This window comes from Ambystoma mexicanum, chromosome 3q (assembly GCF_040938575.1).
Source record: "Ambystoma mexicanum isolate Mex_15411 chromosome 3q, UKY_AmexF1_1, whole genome shotgun sequence".
NCBI classification, from domain to species: domain Eukaryota; kingdom Metazoa; phylum Chordata; class Amphibia; order Caudata; family Ambystomatidae; genus Ambystoma; species Ambystoma mexicanum.
Genome location: NC_090926.1, coordinates 922,968,606 through 922,986,682, shown reverse-complemented (window position 1 = coordinate 922,986,682; position 18,077 = coordinate 922,968,606). Strand labels below are relative to the sequence as shown.

At 49.2% G+C, this 18,077-nt stretch overlaps 1 protein-coding gene across 1 annotated transcript in view; it reads left to right on the top strand.

The window, feature by feature from the left end:
• The window catches only part of LOC138583117 (ATP-binding cassette sub-family A member 9-like), a 2,332,105-nt gene that overhangs the window by 968,478 nt on the left and 1,345,550 nt on the right, over positions 1 to 18,077 (top strand). The window contains exon 18 of the mRNA XM_069655077.1: positions 13,988 to 14,107. Within this exon, the coding sequence (XP_069511178.1) occupies positions 13,988 to 14,107 (120 nt within the window). The remainder of the gene's footprint in view (positions 1 to 13,987; positions 14,108 to 18,077) is intronic.

The following is an 18,077-nucleotide window of genomic DNA, read 5'->3' as shown; positions in this document are numbered from 1 at the left end:
CGGACCGCCACAGCGTAAATAGCGTTTCCGCCATTGCACGAAGGAGCAAAGTGCGGCCCATTCCGACCCATCGGGCACGAGCACCACGGCATGGCGGAAGTGCAAAGTCCGCGATGGCGGAAATGACCCCAAAACGGCCCACACCGCCGCCGTACGGCGCCCTAGGTGCAATACCGCCACCCATCACAGCGGACACCGCAGTGTGCGCCTACCGGAAAGTACGGTGACCGGAAATATACGGAAACGGAAGTAAAAACATGGGCCCGGAACGGGAAACATCCCGCCGTACACCTATAAAACCACTAAAACCACACAACCACCAAAAACACTACCCTGAGACACACCCCAACCCGTCATCCACCCTAGCGAAACCAAGAAAAATGGGAAAAGTAGCGAAGAAAGCGTGCGACCGCAAGCGGCAGGTCCACTTCTCCCGTGAGGAACTCACCGTGCTAACAGAGACCCTCCAGGAGAATGCAGCCGTCGTCTTCTCCACGCAAATGACCAGGACGGCACTTGCGAACAAGAAGGCCATATGGGCTCTGGTGGCACAGCGGGTAAGTGCGGTGGGGACCGCACCCCGCAACCCACAGCAATGCAGAAAGCGATGGGACGACCTGCGGATACGCGTCCGCAGCATACTCTCTGCCAACCGCAACATTGCCACAGCCACCGGGGGAGGTCCTGAATCACCCATCAAGTTGACCCCCTGGGAAGAAATCTGTGCCTCCACCATCGGAATGGAGAGCATAGAGGGAGTCGGAGCGATGGAGAAAGGAGTGCAGACATCCGAAGATTCAGGTAGGTGGGCCAGATAAAACAATGCTAAATCCACAATGTCCAATCATGCGAAGTACCATGTGTCCACATAGTGCAACAGAAACACATGGCCAGGAGAACGTCCACATACATCGGCCTGATAGCGCACGTTAAAACCCACAATAAATACATAATTAATCAAAAACCCCTAAAACACGCACTACACGTGCAGCAGGCACACCCTAACTGCAGGCTGCCAAACAACTGCACCCTCACTCCACACACAAATGAAAGCACCTCCAAGGCCCCGACCCAAATCACCCTCAGGTACCACCCCAATGCATGTGATACAATGCCATTCCAATTCCCACAGACCCATTAATAACCCTCGCCCTCCTTTACTCCACCACAGGGTCCGATCCAAAGGACGAGCATCAGGACACCCCTACCAGCACACCTGCAAAGAGGGCCAAGACCAACGGCCAAAGACCCTCCACCTCAGCTGCACGCATCAAGACACGGCAGCAGCACAAATCAGGTGGCAGCACAGAGGAGGGAACATCAACAGGCACCCCAGCAACCAGCATGCCCACACCACCACCACCACAGGTCCCCCCAACGGATGCCACAGAAGGCACTGCCTCTGGTGGCAGCAGCACCATAGGTGACACCCCATTGATGGCAGCATGCTCCGACACAGAAGACGGGGATGTCGAAGTCAGATCCATCCATGACCTGTCCCAATCCCCCTGTCTGTCCCATCCCGTACAACATGAGGATACCACGCAGGGGCACCCACAAGACGACGACTGGCCATCCCCCACAAGCCCTGTGGCAAGGCAACATTAGGTCAACAGCCCCTCTGTGACACCCCCGCAAATGGCCATGGCCCAGCAGAGGCAACAGTCCCTCGACCAGTTAATCGTGCAACAGCAGCAACTGGCCACGCTCCTCAAGGACCATGCCGATGAATGTGGGGGCACTAAGGCAGACATAGAAACATCAACAGAGACACTAAGGGCACAAATGGAGAGTAGCACCGAGAGCCTGAGAGTCCAAATGGAGAGAAGCACCGAGAGCCTGAGGGGGGAACTGCATGCGACGTCCAAAGACGTATGTGCCGAACTTGCCGCAGTGCGCCGTGTGCTCACTGAGCTCTCGCAAACCCTTAGGGACATGCATGGACGTGAGCAGGCAGAGACATCATCCGTTGCAAGTTCCGTCCAGGGCAGCCCCCAACGTAGATCTGGGAGGAACCTGCGCTCCACAGGCAGGGGTGCCCCTGATACCCGCAGAGGGGGCTTGCAATAGCGACAGCCCACTGACAATGAGCATCTTTGGACACTGGTGTTCGGGGGGGAGGTAGGAGGGTGGAGGGGGTGTGTTGGGCTCACTTGGGTGGCGGGTCGATAGGGTGTTCAACATGATATCACATATGCCATAAACAGTGCACGATCAACCAATGAGATGTGTGGACATTGATCTTTGTGTACTAGGCCATCATAGGCGTACAGTCCATATTGTGCATGTCCCAGACACACACAGTGCCACGAGTCCCGTGTCCATGTATCAGCCACCAGGCGTGAGTGCTAGAAGCATGCATCAATGAGATGCTGACGAATGTCACGGCCCTCCGGTGCCTCGCAGACTCCTTGAGGTGCTGCCACATCCCCACCCTCATCATGACCATCATCAGGTGCTTGCAGTTCTGCGTCAGGGGGCATGGGCACATTTCTACGTACGCACATGTTGTGGAGCATGACACATGCCATGACCATCTTTGCAACCTTCTCATGGCGGTACAGGAGTGCCCCGCCAGACCTGCTGAGGCAGCGGAAACGAGTCTTCAGTAGGCCGAATGCCTGTTCTATGACTACACGGGTACGTGAGTGGGCATGGTTGTAGTCCTCCTCATGCTGGTCCCGTGGGTTCCGGACTGGTGTGAGGAGCCATCTCTTCAGTGGATACCCAGCATCACCTGTATGTGGACGAGAAACGTATGATGTGGAATGCCATTGCTACGTACGCACACCCCCCCCCTTCCTGCCAGGTCATTGCCGCATCACATACCCCACATCATCATGCATGAAATGAGACTCACCGAGTAGCCAGGATCTGTTCCCTGCGTGTCGCTCCATGTAGCGTGGTATAGTAGAGTTCCTCAAGACCATAGAATCATGGGTTGATCCAGGGAATCTGGCACAACAATGTGTAATGATCCTGTTGGAGTCACACACCATTTGTACATTCAGGGAATGAAATTGTTTACGGTTGCGGTACTGGGCCTCCATGGCATGTGGGACGACCAATTCCACATGGGTGCAGTCGATGGCACCAATGCAACCCGGTATGCCGGCAAGTGCATGGAATCCCACTTTTGTGTTTGTAATTTCCTGCTCCGAGCGTGGTAGAGAGATGTAGTCGTCTGCGTGCTGCAGGAGGGCATCGAGCACTTGCAATAGTGTCCGTGAGAACAGTGGCTGAGAAATGCCATGCAACTGTCCGACTGTGTGCTGGTAGGTGCCTGTGGCCAGGAAGTGGAGTACAGACACCACCTTCAGTAGGGGTGGGATGGCGGTTGGGCTATCTATCATGCTGACAAGGTCAGCCTGTGTCATGTCCACAATGGCGGCTATGGTGTCCCGGTCCAGACGGTAGAGGGTGTGGATCTGCTCATCAGTGAGGTTGAACGGATGTGCTCGGAGCCGTGGGATTGCGGGCTGCCTGCGTGGTGGTAGTGGCTGTGCTGGCGGCCCTTGCTGGCCCTGCCTTGCCCTCCTCCTCCTCCTGCGTCTCCTCCGTGCGGCCGGTTGTAGTTGGTGTTCGTCTTCTTCTTGGAGTTGGAGTACTTGCAGTGCTATCAGGTCCCCCAGGGCCAACATCGCGAGTCCTGCCGGTAGCATTTCGGAGTGGGTGTGGTTGTGGGAGGAGACTGGGTGTGCAATTTATGTTTTTTCAGGCTGTATGGCCTCCACCTGTGGTGATTCATTCCACCTGTGCAAACTGCTCTCCCCTTTGGCCGAACACGTCCCGCACACAACGCTGCAATTCGAGGAATGGCATCTTGCTATTGCAATCATGTATTTGTACCCGATGGCCGTGTAACATTGGTTGATATGTTCATTCTGCTGTGGTCCCATTGTTTCACATACTATCTGTGCAGTCGCGAACAGACTTGTGAAGGGTCAGTGGAACGTAGTACTCGAGTAACGGTGGGCCCTCATGCATCACTGTACCGAGTTGCAACGACGGGCGGGGCGTCCCATTTGTGGGTGAAGGCAGTTGCCATTTTCACACACAGCCGCACTAGATGGATTAATTAGTGATTTCAAACGGCCACAGATGCCTCTTCGACGTGATGTTGCAAATGAGGAATTCGAAGGGCGGCGCTTTCGGTTTTCAGCTAGCGGCGAGGAAATGCCCTCAGGTCTGACTGCAAATATAACGTTCTATTGTTCAATGTCCTTGAGACAGGGGCCATGGCGAGGATGCAATGATTGATATGAATGGTTTGGGATGCGCAATAGCGACGTGGGCGATGAGGCCGGACGTTCCCAAATACATGTTACTTCACTACACTGGAATTACGGGCTGGGGCACTGTGGATTTTGCAGGCTGCATAACGCACAGACTCAATGGATATTTCTAATGTTATGTGAGTAAATATTCAGGCGTTTTAATCCCGGGATGAGGGAATGATGAATGGATGCATGGGCAGGTGATTTGATACAGAGTTTGCCATGTACAGGGCTTCTTGGAATCTATCCGCCTCCCCTGCGCTATGTGATGCAGGGCTGCCATAGTGGGACCATCGTCTATCTGGCCTTGTTGAGCCCTCCCGGTCTCGACGCGCCCTCAGACACTTGTGTCCATGCACGTTACCAATCCCATCTGATGGATTCTGTTTTGACAGACGCATGCACAGGTACACTCGTTTGTGATGGTGTTTACACCTCGATATAGATGGTTATGAGTCGCAAGTGGTTTTGGGGTGGTGATGATCCTTTGGAGTGGGCTAGCATGCATATGGCTGTGGATTTAGTGTGATCATTGAAGTGAGTTGTTCGGATGTAGTTCTGATTGCCATTCTGTTCTTTTTCTTTTCTTTTGGTTGACAGATATCTCCTCCCCTTTTGCCACTGCCATCTGTATGCCACTCCTGCAGATGGCTTTTACTCCCGACACCTGCTGCTTCGTGTTAATCAGTGGAGCAGCATTACGATCTTATGGGACGATCGCCAATGGGCCACATGCCCTTACGCAGTACTGGTGGCTCGGAGCAACATTTCGGCCTTTCAGCTGGACTAGTGCCTCCCCATTGGGACGGCCCTGCGGTTCTGTGCGCTTCCATGTTGCCTTTTCGTACGTGAATGTGGCTCTGTGTAACATGATGGAACAGGGCGTCACACAAGTAGTGGCTGGTCATTTCTTGCGGATGCAGCCCACAATGGTGAAATGTGTTTTGGAGTTCATGGCCTAATGGCTGTATGGGCTTGGTGATTTTGTTGTGCATTAAATTTCTATTCTGATTTGGCCCGTGTAGCGTTCTTCTTTGCAAGTGATGTGGCATATTCCTATTTGGGGAGCGATGTATTGGGAGGAGATCTGCATTGGGTTCCAGCTTTGGAGTTTAGTTGCGTGGTACTGTACTGGGCGCGTTTGCCTACGAAGCCCAGTGAGGTCAGGGATGGGGGCTGCCAATATGACTGTTTGAATGTTGTCATGCTCAGGGGCGGGGGATTGGGTTTTGTGTAACAGATGCCGGTCAGCCAGGTGGACTGGTGGAATGATGTGATTTTCGGAATATTGCTGGTCACAGGTGCCTGTGTTTGCGTGCGTTTCGGGGGGGGGGGACTGTGGTCATGTCCATTGGATTGGCTTCTGTATTCGTGCCATCTGTGCCCTGCAGCTCCCATTGGCCCCTCTTGTGTTTCTTTTGTTCGTTGGCATGCATGGGTGACTTGTACATTTCACTGGTTGCATTGTGACTTCATTGCACCTACGGGGAGTTGTACTTTGTGAGCAGGGAGCGGTGTACAGGCACTCAGTGGGGCCGTTTACGGTTGATTCGCGATGCCGTACTTCTCACCATGGCGGAATGGTACATTCCGCCATGCTTGATGGCGTTAGGTACATGTCCGCTAGGGTCGGAATTAGCGTACCCTTGCGCCATGGTGGTATTTACGGTTTGGCATGGCGCGCGCGCGCGTGCTTGGTGCAGTTAGCGTTGGCATTCACTACGGTGTCGCTAATGGCTTCGTACTTTGCGGTGACGGGTCATAGTCGCACCGAGCGCTATTCGATGGCGGTATTGCATTTCCGCCATCGTTTTCCGAATTCCGCCAGGGTCGTAATGAGGGCCAAGGAGGGAAAGGGACAAGAAACAAAATAAAAACAAAAACATTCTTAAAAGGTCTTGAAGCATTCGAAATGTATAAGTGCTAAAGCAAGAGATAAGGAGCAAGGACGGTGAAGGAGGTGAGGGGACAGACAAAGACTTTCTGACTAGGTCATGAGACAATTTATAATGTGCAAGTGTTGAAAAAGAAAGAGGGCGGAGGCAAGGAAGTGAAGCAGGGGAAGGGGAGGTACAAAACATGCAGAACACAAATAAGTGCTGTGATCAGGTAGGTAGATTGCATTAGGGAACCAGAATGCAAATATAACAGTCATATATGAGTGAGAGTGAACTGGGAATGCAATCTCAAGGAATGAGGGGCTACATTAGGCATGCAGACAAACATTTTAGGTAAGCAGGTAGGTGTATGGCGACTGGAAAGGCCTCACAAGGGCGGAGGGGAAACAACATACAAACATAAAAAGAGCGAAGCAAGAAGGAGAGGGATGCAATGTAGCATAGTGAAAGGGTAAAGTGAGAGAGCAAATAAAACACTGAGCACAAAGTAAAACAATGCAGCATAAGGAACAAGAGTAAAACGTGTCAAGAGATAAATGGGGAGAAAACATCAGGAGCTGCCTGTCGTGTTATGAAGAGAGTAGGTGGCAAGATTCACCCACATAAGGGCTGGTTACATAATAAGCAGCAACATGGCAAGTAAAAGTCATTCTTAGTGACCTGGCACAGGACCTGCTACTGCAAAGCAGCTCCACCTCCACACAACTAATTCCATTCACAGCCATGGTGGTGGAGCTGCTCCTGATTGTGGGCCTCACGGGCCATTAATTCTAACATCGGAGCTGCGGGCTCCATCAAGATGGCAGGTCCCTTTGTCCGCTGATGCAAGGGGCGCTTTCCTGCCCGTTCCTCACTGACTGATGCTCATTTGATGAGACCTGCTTCTTTTATACCGATGGCGGGGGAGCCGGCAGTCTAAGCCGGCCCCCACTGTAAGGACCTCTTACAAGGATTTCTCCCCTGGCTGGGCCTGTCCAGCCTGTCCGGGACTTTCCGGTGTTTGGCAGGTTTTGTAATCTTCCTCCATGATGTTCCTTTTTTCACCCTTTCCTACACTGGCACACCACCTACTTTGACGCTTTGCAGCTACAGCTTCCATCACGGTAAAAATGGGACTGATTCTCAGCCTTCTGCTCTTTCCCTCTTTGACTGCAACATTTGTTCACTGCTGCGGCCCCATTTTTGGTGTGATCGCAATGTGTCATAAACCTGTTTAACTACTGCCAGTGACTCTACCTTTAATTGCTCAGGACAGTTCCTTTGCTCCTGGCTCGTGCCTGTTTTGTACTGTACCCCTGCTTGACTCTTCCTTCATCTTGTTCCTTAATGCCTGGCCCCCAGTTCTGCCCTTCCATCTTCTTGGAACTTTGCCTTTTACCTGCTGATTTTTGAAAACCATGTCCCCCCCCCTTTGCTCTCCTTGCATAGCGTTGTCTTGCCTTGTTGCTGCTTATTATGTAATCACTCACAGTCTTGGTTTTGCCTGGTGTATTCTCCTCCCAGAACTTCCACATGCAATTCACTTTACACAATTGCCAACTTGACTTTGCTTGGTATACTCTTCTGCCAGGGCTTTCTCATGTGCTTCACTCATTCACTTGACACACTTGCATACTTGATTTTGCCTGGTATGCTCTCCTGTCAGGACTTTCTCATGTGCTTCACTTGACACACTTGTATACATCTTGCATTCATTCTGTTATTCCCCCTTTGGAAGTATTGCGTTTCACATTCCCTTTTATGTGCTTCATTTACTCTTATTTGTCTTTGGTAAGGTTGTCAAAGCACCCTTGTGTTCTAATTTCCCTGCTGAAGACTCAATGGCTTTCTGTGGCATTCTTCGGTTCTCCCACGGTGAAGGCAAAGCAGTGCTTTGGTGTCTGGTTCGCACTTCCCGGGCTCACCGACTTAGTTTGGCGTCTTCCTCCTCCTATGCAGATCATGCTTGCCTGCTGTTTGCTTCTCTGCATTCGGGCGGCGTGGATACTGCCTCCAGTTCCCACAATTTCCCTCTTCCTCTCACAGCCTCTTTGCGGCAGACCGGCTCTGGTAGTCTTCTTTCTCTGACCTTCTCCCTGAGCCAGGTGGCCCCACGGTTTTCTCAGCAGCCCAATAGTCCCTCTGTCGATACTGAGAGGACAAGTCTTTCCCAGGCAGCGTTTCTCTCCTGCCACCTGGTTAGGGTTTTTAAATGTTCTGGCACCTATCATGCGCTCACAACCACTGGAGCGTGGCTTGTGCTTCTCACCATTAGTGATCCTCATTGCTCCATTCTGCTTTCTCATGACAGTACTTTCACATTCATGGAAATGGTAGTCAGTTTTTGGTAACTTATTTACAGAACATTGGAAGGTATTATCAGCAGGTCTCATGGATGGTTGCAAGGAGCTAATTCAATCAGCCATTAAGGCATGGGGAATGGAGGAGTATCCCTAAGAGGAAAAGGGGGATACCATGTCTCATCTGATGATGTTGTGTCACCCCCCTGAGGATCACCTCCCTCCATGTGGTCCTCCCTCATATCGCCGCCCCCACGGACAGGATCATGTAGCAGCTGCCGTCCCTAGCGACATGGGGAGAGGTTACCGCCAGAACAGGAGTGATGCCATCATCAGATTCATCACAATCCATACATCTTCCTGAGCCTGCACCACACTAGACATAGTCACTTTCAGCTCCTTCTGAGCCCTTACCTGCCACTTACCCATTGAAACCATCACCTTCAACCTCATCTGCAAGCTCCCCAAACCCGATACATTAGTCACTGATAACTTAACTTACCTGGTCACCATCATGTCCCTCACAAGCTGCAACAACATCATTCCTTAGAGACTTCAACCTCCTAGGCAGCACAGTCACCAGGATGACAAAGCGGGCTCCTTTCAGGCTGTTAGATTCACTGAACATTACCCAACACGCTACTGACCAGAACCACAAGCAAGGCAACATCCTAGACCTCATCATCACTTCCCTGCTGACGCTCCATTACAACACACCTATCTCTGTTTACTGGTCTCATCACTTCATCATTGACAATGTTGTCCCAATCAAAAGGACACCACCTAAGCATATCAAACAGCCATTCCACTACTTCAAAGACCTTCCTTTGAAATCACTCATTGATTACCTCATCTCCTGTTATCAAGACCCTAGAACAAATACTGCAACAACATACTACAAGTTCTCAACAATATCCTGAAAACATTAACATACATGGCCCAGAGGAAAAAACAAACCATCAGACATAAACTATCAGTCCCCTGTTGGACACAATAACTTAATTTTGGGTAAAAGAGCTATCCGAAAACAAGTGAAAACCTGCCACAAGTCCAAAATATCATATGATGTAACAAGACTTTAAGACCTCACTGCTGCCCACAGAGAACTGATCACTACAGCGAAAGCCACCTACTATCAGAGGACCACAGACCAAGACATCAATGAAAGCAAACCTCTATTCAAAGCAATCATCAACCTGCTGCACACACCTCAATCCCTCATTCCATTAAGAAATGTACCATCATTAACAGCGTCTTCATTGACAAGAACAGCAAGATCCATGAAAACGTTGCACCAACCACATTACACACCCTTCCCCAATCACTCTGCAGTGCAAAACAATGCCATGCGCCACCTTCAAAACATTATCTATGGAGGACCTGACCAACGCCCTAGCTTCCCTCAAAGCTACCGTCTACTGTAATATCCTGCCAGCCTCTGACCGCAAGGCATGCCCCACAGAATCGTTAGATCATTTCCTTGCTGTTGTCAATGCTTCCCTCACCAAAATAACATTTCCCACTACTCTCAAAACTGGACAAATACACCTGCTCCTAAAAAAATGATTTTTTGGGGATCCCAACAGGGACCCCTCTTTATTTATCTATCAATTTGCTTTATTTGGCATGAGTCATAAAACCTACAGCATAAAATACAAAATACATAAAAACCACACAAATGAAATACCATGGTCATAAAAAGTGCAATGAATTGTGCGTATTTGTCCCTTCTCCTATGAGGAACGTCCCAAATTGCCCAGCATATCAGCATAAATGGGACTACCTGCTCGGAAGAAGAATGTAACATCTTTATATTTGGCTGTGGCAATGCTGACGTGAATCTGTCAGAAAAAGGAAAGAGGATGTCTCTTTAAGATGAGACGTATACTTGACTAAAACGAGCGAAGGAAGGCGGAGGAGAGCATATGGTACGCAGGGGGAACCCCCTGATGTGATCGTGCCTTGGAGGGCAGAGCAGGACCAAGCATAGGAACTTGCGACCTTCAAATCGGCAAAGAACACAACAGTGAAATGCTGGCGAGATCACAATAAGCTGGGCAAAAGAGCATGAAATGCTGTAGACGCGATTTGGTATTAATACATGACCAACAAAGATCCGAGCTGTAGCATTCCAGCTCTTTGGAAGGAGCGCCAGGGGTAAAACGGCAAGTCTGAACCTAATGTAAAGAGATCTGGCAAACTGGGGGTGTATATATTTGAGGTATCCTACACGCCCAATGTTAGTTTTACATAACCAGTATTCACGAGACAGTGAAGACGAAACTCATCATTCAGACACGACAAAACCATAGTGTTATAGGCACTTCTGACTTGAACTTTGGATTGGCTATTTATACAAGATGGATTGTCTCATAGTTCTCAGAGATGGAGATCACCAAGTAAGTTCTTAACATGCATACACAAATTAAGGTTGGTGCTACCATCTTGCGCCAGGACAACCGAAAAAGCCTCTGTAAATTTGGTTAACTGTGGACATGACCAAACTCTTATCCAGTATAAGACTGTTTTTACAAAAAGATTGTTTTTGATGTCTTTTAAATCAAGTTCAAGTCTAAGGGCCTCATTCCGAGTTGGGCGTTAAGGGTTTACCGGCACCGGTAAGGATGCCGGTGCCGGTAAACCCTTACCGCCCAATTCCGAGTTCCCTTAGCGGGACCCGCAAAAGACGTGTGGTCCGCTATTTGCGGGCCCGTAATTAGCGCCTTCCCCATTCCCATTGAGCCCTATAGCTTAACCTTTTGACATTATCAATAGGATCTTCAAGGGGTAGAATTGGATTTTTTGAGTTGTTTAATTGGGATTTCTTAATTATGTCTCTAGCTTTTTTCGATTTTCATAAAAAAAGCTTTTTGGGTATTCTCGCAGTCCTGTTGAGATGGAGTGAAGGGAGGAGAAATTGCCTTGGGTTTCTCAATGGACTTCAGGATACTAAAAAGTTTACCTGTGGCATTACCCGCTGATGTAATTTGATTATTGTAGTACAGTTTTTTTGCCTCTATTATCTCTTTCTTGTATCTTGACTCTATATTTTTCCATTTTTCTTTATTCTTTACTGATGGTTTTTTTTCCAAACGTTTTTAATTTTCTCATTTAGAACTGACAGATCTTTTGAAAACCATGTGTGAGGTTCAAAAATATATCTGCATGTTTTAAGTTGAAGGGGGGCATTCTGGTCTGCCAGTTGTTTTAGATGATCTAACAGATTGGTCATCATGACTTCGCTATGACCCCTACTTCCCTGGGGTGAATTACACCTAAATAGGGATCTGCCCTGTTAGCCCACCCTTCCTTGCATAGACCAATATGGTGGGACCGTCGAATACCTGGAACGGCCAGAGGATGATCCCCATGGGTGGTCCCACCCCCTGGGCATCCTCAGGAAGGCCGCTGCTATTCCTCCTTAACTCACTCCCGGATATATCCCTTCTGATTCCTTACACCTAACCTTAAAATCCTAAACCTTCTTAAGAATTTCTACATAAGAATTCCTACATAACAATTCCACCTCCTAACATTTCCTTCACATAACATTACTACGTAACATTTAGTATAAACTTAAATATATATGCAGTAATGCAAAAAGTGACGTAAAACAAATAAAAATGTCTTTGTACACAGGCGTGACAGCTGCAGTCAGCCACCCCTTTCACAGAACCTTATTGGGTCTGTCTCTGTACTGAAGTGCCCTAGTGACTTTGAGGCTGGGGAAAAGTCTACCTCAGTTGGTGTTTACAGCCTAGCACACAGTACTGGTCTTCTGGGGTGGTCCTGTCCGTCACCTCGGACCATCCCAACTCTGCAGGTGACCCACGCTTTATAATGTCCTTGGGCAGCCCCATCCCAATGGGGGCTCGCCCGCTTTTACTGTTGCAGCTCTGTGGCAAGCCTGATCTTCTTGGTGGGCTTATGGGCTGGGGGGCCCTCCTGACATCACTGCTGCGGCCCATAAATATCTTCTGAGTGGTCCCATAGCCTGAGGGGGGGGGCATCCCTACTCACCGCCACACCTGCGGCCTCTTAGCAATTTTATGGCTTGGCCATGTCAGCCCTCGGCCTGCACATCCTGCAGTGCCATTTTGATTCAAGGCAGTGTCCCCGTTGTAATAGGGAAACCACCATGCTCACCACCACACCTGTGGATTTCTGCAGATGTGTGCACTCTGCTGTAGTCTGTGGCTTTTATTTACCTGGCAAGACACAACTAGGCAGCCCGGGACTTCACTGCCACACTCTCTTCACCCTGGTTGTCTTGCAGGACTTCACAGATATTCCTCTCCTGGGTTGTTTGCCAGGCACAGCCTGGGGGAACTTTGATGTTGAGCCTGTTTTACCGGCCACAATGCAGGCTGCATTGGTCACAGCCAGGTTGCCCAGTTTGGGCTCCCCCCTTAAGTGGCCCGGACTGGGTAGCTCATTATTCCTCTTTCCGTGCAGCACCACGGTTCTAACACTGGGTACCCCAGCTCACGTAGCATGGCTATCAAGTGTCCTCAGCCCCTGGGGGGCGGCTCAAGGGCACTGCACCAGCAGGGAGTTGTGTTTTCTTTTCTCTCTTCCCACTTACTTTTTTTCTCTTGCCTCTGCTGGTTTCTTCCTTCATTTCTCTTTTCCCAGCCAGTCTCTCTAAGGTTTTTCTTATCAAAACCTCCTAGATTCTTTTCTCCCCTGACCCGCCAATTCTTGGGCAGGGGAGTTCTGTACCTTTGTTTCTTTATCTTTTCTTTTCAAAATTCAATCCAGCTCCAGGGTGGGCTGGATCGATTAGTAGAAAAACACACACAGACTCTCGCCCACCTACATGCTATTTAGAAAGGAGCTCAAAACCCTCCTCTTCAATGAGCACATTCTTCACTCACCATAACACACCCTGAATCCACCCATAGCGACCCTACTGCACCACTAATTACTACTCTGGTTGCTTAAACATAATTTGATACAGCGATGTTGTAACTTTGCCCCCTAACTTGTAAACCTATTATCCTCTGTTGTACGGCGTTCTGTTGCTTCTCGAAAGCTAGGTCTGTGCTCAATAAATACCCAAAATAAAATAACTATTTATGTATACCACAATACCAGTGATCAGTTCCTGTCAAACTAAAGAATGTGTGTTTTTAAAATGGCTGGGATACTTTTTCCTAGAAGAGCTGCCCTTTAAGGATGAAAGCATTGGTGGCGAAATTGAGAGTATTTTAATAGCATATATTACGAATAAATATCTCAGTGCAACCTTCCAAGGACTATTGTGTTGATGCAAGCACAGTTCTCAAAGATGAGGTCATTGGTAATCATAAGTCAAATGTGCATATTCATTCCGCAGTACTGTGAAAGCTATCCAATTTAGACTGCTATGGTTCTGCATGTGTGCAGATGAAATGCAATTCAACATCGATTAAGGTGGTGAATGTTTGGCCATATCTGTCAATATTTCTTTGAAATTATTCCTGGATGTATCCTTAAACATTGAAAACTGAAATACAATTTTCATTTCACATTACCTTTTCCTTTCTTCTAGAACTTTTTTCGGATTTTGATACCCGTTTAGGCCACAAAATCACAGACTATGGAGTCTCAATGACAACACTGGAGGATGTTTTCTTAAAGCTGGAAGGGGAACATTCTATTGAGCAAGCAGGTAACAATATGACAGTGAGATAATATATGTTCTGATACTTGTTAATCTGCTTAGAATCACATGCTGTGCATATGGTCTGACATCCAGTGGTAATCGGGGAGTATTGCATCTTGTCGTTCGAGGATCGAAAGGGGACGTCGGCATAGGCATGTCTGTAAAACCATCCCTAACGTGACGTGTAGTGTACCCGAAATCCCTCACGCGCCGAGGTCCCTCAGATTATTTTTTCCACCCAGATTACTGGTCGCCCTAATGCAGAGCTTTTACATAGAGAACCGTTATTGTCATAATTATCGACTTTGTCGTTATTCCCATTAAGTCCCTTTGACTGTTCATCCTGCGAGACAACGCCGAAGACTACTGCAGACTTTCAATGTCTGTTGATCCAAGCGGCGCTGCCGCCCACGTGGCCTGGCCTTCTGGCCGGCCTACACAGTAGGGAGAGTGGGGTCAGGGCAGACATATTCTCTTACAAGTATGCCTTTCCTCTTTCACCCCCTTTGCTCCCTGGGTCTTGTCATCGCTATTTCTGTCTTTTGCTAAGGAAGAGACGCCATTTATATTATGCCCCACATGCAGGGCCAAATATCTCCAGAAAGACGAGCACCTTTGGTGTAACACTTGTCTTCCCCTTGACCACAAAGAGGCGGATTGTGCGCCCTGTAAACTCCTGCACCCCAAGACACTTAAGGAGTGCCTCTTGAAGCGTTGGGTGGCCTACGGCATGTCACAAGCCGAATGTGCTTCCCCCACCGCCACAACCGCCAAATGTGATGGGGGGACCAGCAATGACCAGGCATCTGTGTCAGAAGCCATTGACCTAACGGCGGACACCTCTTGGTCCGTGACGCCTGTCCCTGACCCCACTAGGCCTGACGCGAGTCACGATACAGGGAAAACACCTGGTGACAGGGATGTACACGTACACGCGCATTACGCCAAACACACAACCCAAGGTTCTGCTTCGGTGGTACCATCGAAGCGTACCGAAGGACCAACGGAACAATCGAAACTTTCGCCGGTATCCGCTGATCGGCATGATCAGCAGCCTTCCCTGCAACCGCGGCCTGCGTCTGGGCCATCCAAGACCAAGGGCGGTAACCCTAAAAGTCACACTGCTGTCGAGACGCGCCCGGAAGATGCACAGATGCTGATTAAGGCCCCGGTGGTACCGAAGACCACCGTTCAGCCTCCGGTTCAGCCGGTAGATCGTCCTGATTACCCGAGCATCGGCAAGAGCATCACCCGAATTGCCTCGGCAGTTCGGCTGAAGGAAAGGTTGAAGGAGGCGGTGAAGCACAAAGAACGGCCTAGAGACTTGCCGAAAGACACGCCACAGTGCTCAGAACCCCGCAAGGACTACACTGAGTCCTGTGCCCTTATCAGGTACATTAGGAGAAAAATCTCGACGACAAATGGAAGAGGTTGACCCCCTCCCCGACCCCCCGGACCTCTCTGGGTCATCCTCATGGACCAGGGAGAAATTTGAGGGATGTAATGACAGGTTAGAAAAATGTGTCTCTTTTTCTGAGAAGCTTGCCCCCAAGAGACCTCGAGAGGACTCTCCTTCTACACCAGTATCCAAGTTTCAAAGGACCTGGGAAGATCCACATGAAGAGTATACCTGTGTCCTCACAGATGAGGATGTTATGGACACATATGATCAGGATGAGGATGGCACCTTTCTAGAAAACGATAATGTGGATGACCAGGCAGATCTTACAGACAATTGGGAAGACCGCTGTTAGGCAGAAACCTGTGCAGTTCCCTTAGGGAACACTGCAAAAGATTTAAGACTACAGGTGTTGGCAGTAAACCCACTTGGTAGCAGTCCGCACCACCCAGATTTACCTGGTAGCTGTGGCTGAGCAGTCAGACTTCTCTCAAGAAGAGTTAGGCAGTATGCAAAATATACACAATAGGCACTCAGACACACCAATACAAGCAAACACTGACCAGAGCTTTGGTATCAAAGTATATAATTATTTATTTAAAAACAGACTGTTTGAAACACTCCAGCACTCTTATTGTAAAATATTCTAAACACAGTTACTATTGTAATATATTCACCCCTTTTTCCTTATCAGATAAGTCACAGTAAAACACCACTTATTTTCATACAGAGGTGAGCTCTTAACTAGATGGCACTCCAATAAGTTTGTGAGAAAGGGAGGGAAAAAGACAGAATATGGAAAGGTACACCACTCTAAGATTCAGGAACACTGTTAGCAAGGCAGAAGAGCAAAAGTCACTGGTGAGCCAAAGTCCAAAGGCTGGGCCCACTCTTAGAGAGAGCAGAGCACAAATGCGCCCAAGATCACACAGTTACACTAGGCTTTGAAAGTCTTGCAGAGGGTTCAAAAAGAGTTTAGAGAGGCTTTAGGAAAGTTTAGCCAGGGTGTCCTAGGCTAACCCATGTTCGAAAGCTGGGAGCTAAATCTACCCCGTACAGTCGGTAGCAAGGGAAGCCTGGCGGGACACGGTACCTTAAGTGGGAAGGATCCTCCAGCGGTGGCAGTTGTTCCTGGCAGTGGGTGCAAGTCGCGTTGTCGTCCAGTGGAAGAGAAGATTTCGACTTGCATGAAAGATGAAGGTCGTTGCACTACCAGTGAAGAAACCAGCCGCAGAGTTTTCCGGTTAAAGGTGGTACCTTTGTTCGCGGTCGTGGTAAAACATGGTATCCCGGTTGCCGGGGTGCTTGGCACAGGCAAGGCGGCCACGAGGTACGTCGGGAAGGCGAAAAGACGGTGAAACTGGTTATCCCCACCAGTCAAAGGAAGAAGACTCTCCGGCGGGAGATCTCCTCTGTCGTTGGGAAAAGTGATGAGGCGGTCCAGCAGGGCTCCACCGGTGGTGGTGTCGTGGCAGGTCGGCTCAGCTACTCCCTCATCGGATTCTTAGGTCCTGTGGCGACTTCTGAAGTTCCAGTCCCCAAAGCCCTGCTTTTATGCAGAAAACCCCCATTCACTCAGCCTAGCTGTCACTCAAACATGCTAAGTGGTGAGCCAGCCGGCTCACCACTTGGGCCAATCAGGACGGAGTGCGACTTGAGTTGCTTAGGCAACTCAGTCCAGGGTGCCTAAATTCCCCTCCACCCCTCCTAAGTACCCCAGACAGAGTGGCACCACTCTGGAGGGCTTCTGTGGAGAAGCCCGCCAAAAAGTGGAACAAAAGGGCTCGACTTGGGTTGGAGTCACAGAAGAGAACACAAACGCCATTTTAGAATCAAGTTTTGGCATAAAATACCAACCGGAGAATTAATATTAATTAAATAAACCGGCGGTATGTTCGAGGCTACCGTAAATAATTAAATAAGGTAGTAGCCTAAAACAATGGGAAATCCCAGAGGAAAATATTGGCGGTTGAATATAAAAAGTAGTATCCACTGCCACCAGCCAAAACTCGATCAGGGGGGATGGAGACGTGCCCCCTCGACTAACAGACCCCGGGGCAATTGAATTGCCCCAGCCAGTACGTCCATAATATGATGGTTTGTACTGGTTCTGTTCAGAATTTAAGACTAGTAAAGTCAATGGTGACTTTACATGCCCTGGGAGACAGTAGTCAGTCCCAGGGTATGGATTCTATACTGGGGGGTCACTATGACAGCCCTGTGTCACTGCACTGAGGGTGCTGTGTAACACACATCCCAAAAACACATGAAGCCCTATGGAGTAAAAGACCCCATAGCCCATTAAACACATCTAGATTCAAAGAAACACACTCAAATCATGCCCAAGAGTGAGGGTAAAAGAGTCTCACTCTTGGCAGGAGAAAAAAATAAACCCCAAAAATCCAGCAAAGCTGCTGGGGGACTCACTAGGTTAGGAAATTCAGCCTAAACAGAGAATTCTCCCTAACAACAGCCCTCAGGTGGATGCTCCGCCTTGGACGTCTCCTACTCATAACCAGGACCCCGGTGCCCTGTGCATAGATTCTCCCCCCTCCAATCCGGTTTGGCAAGCCTCCC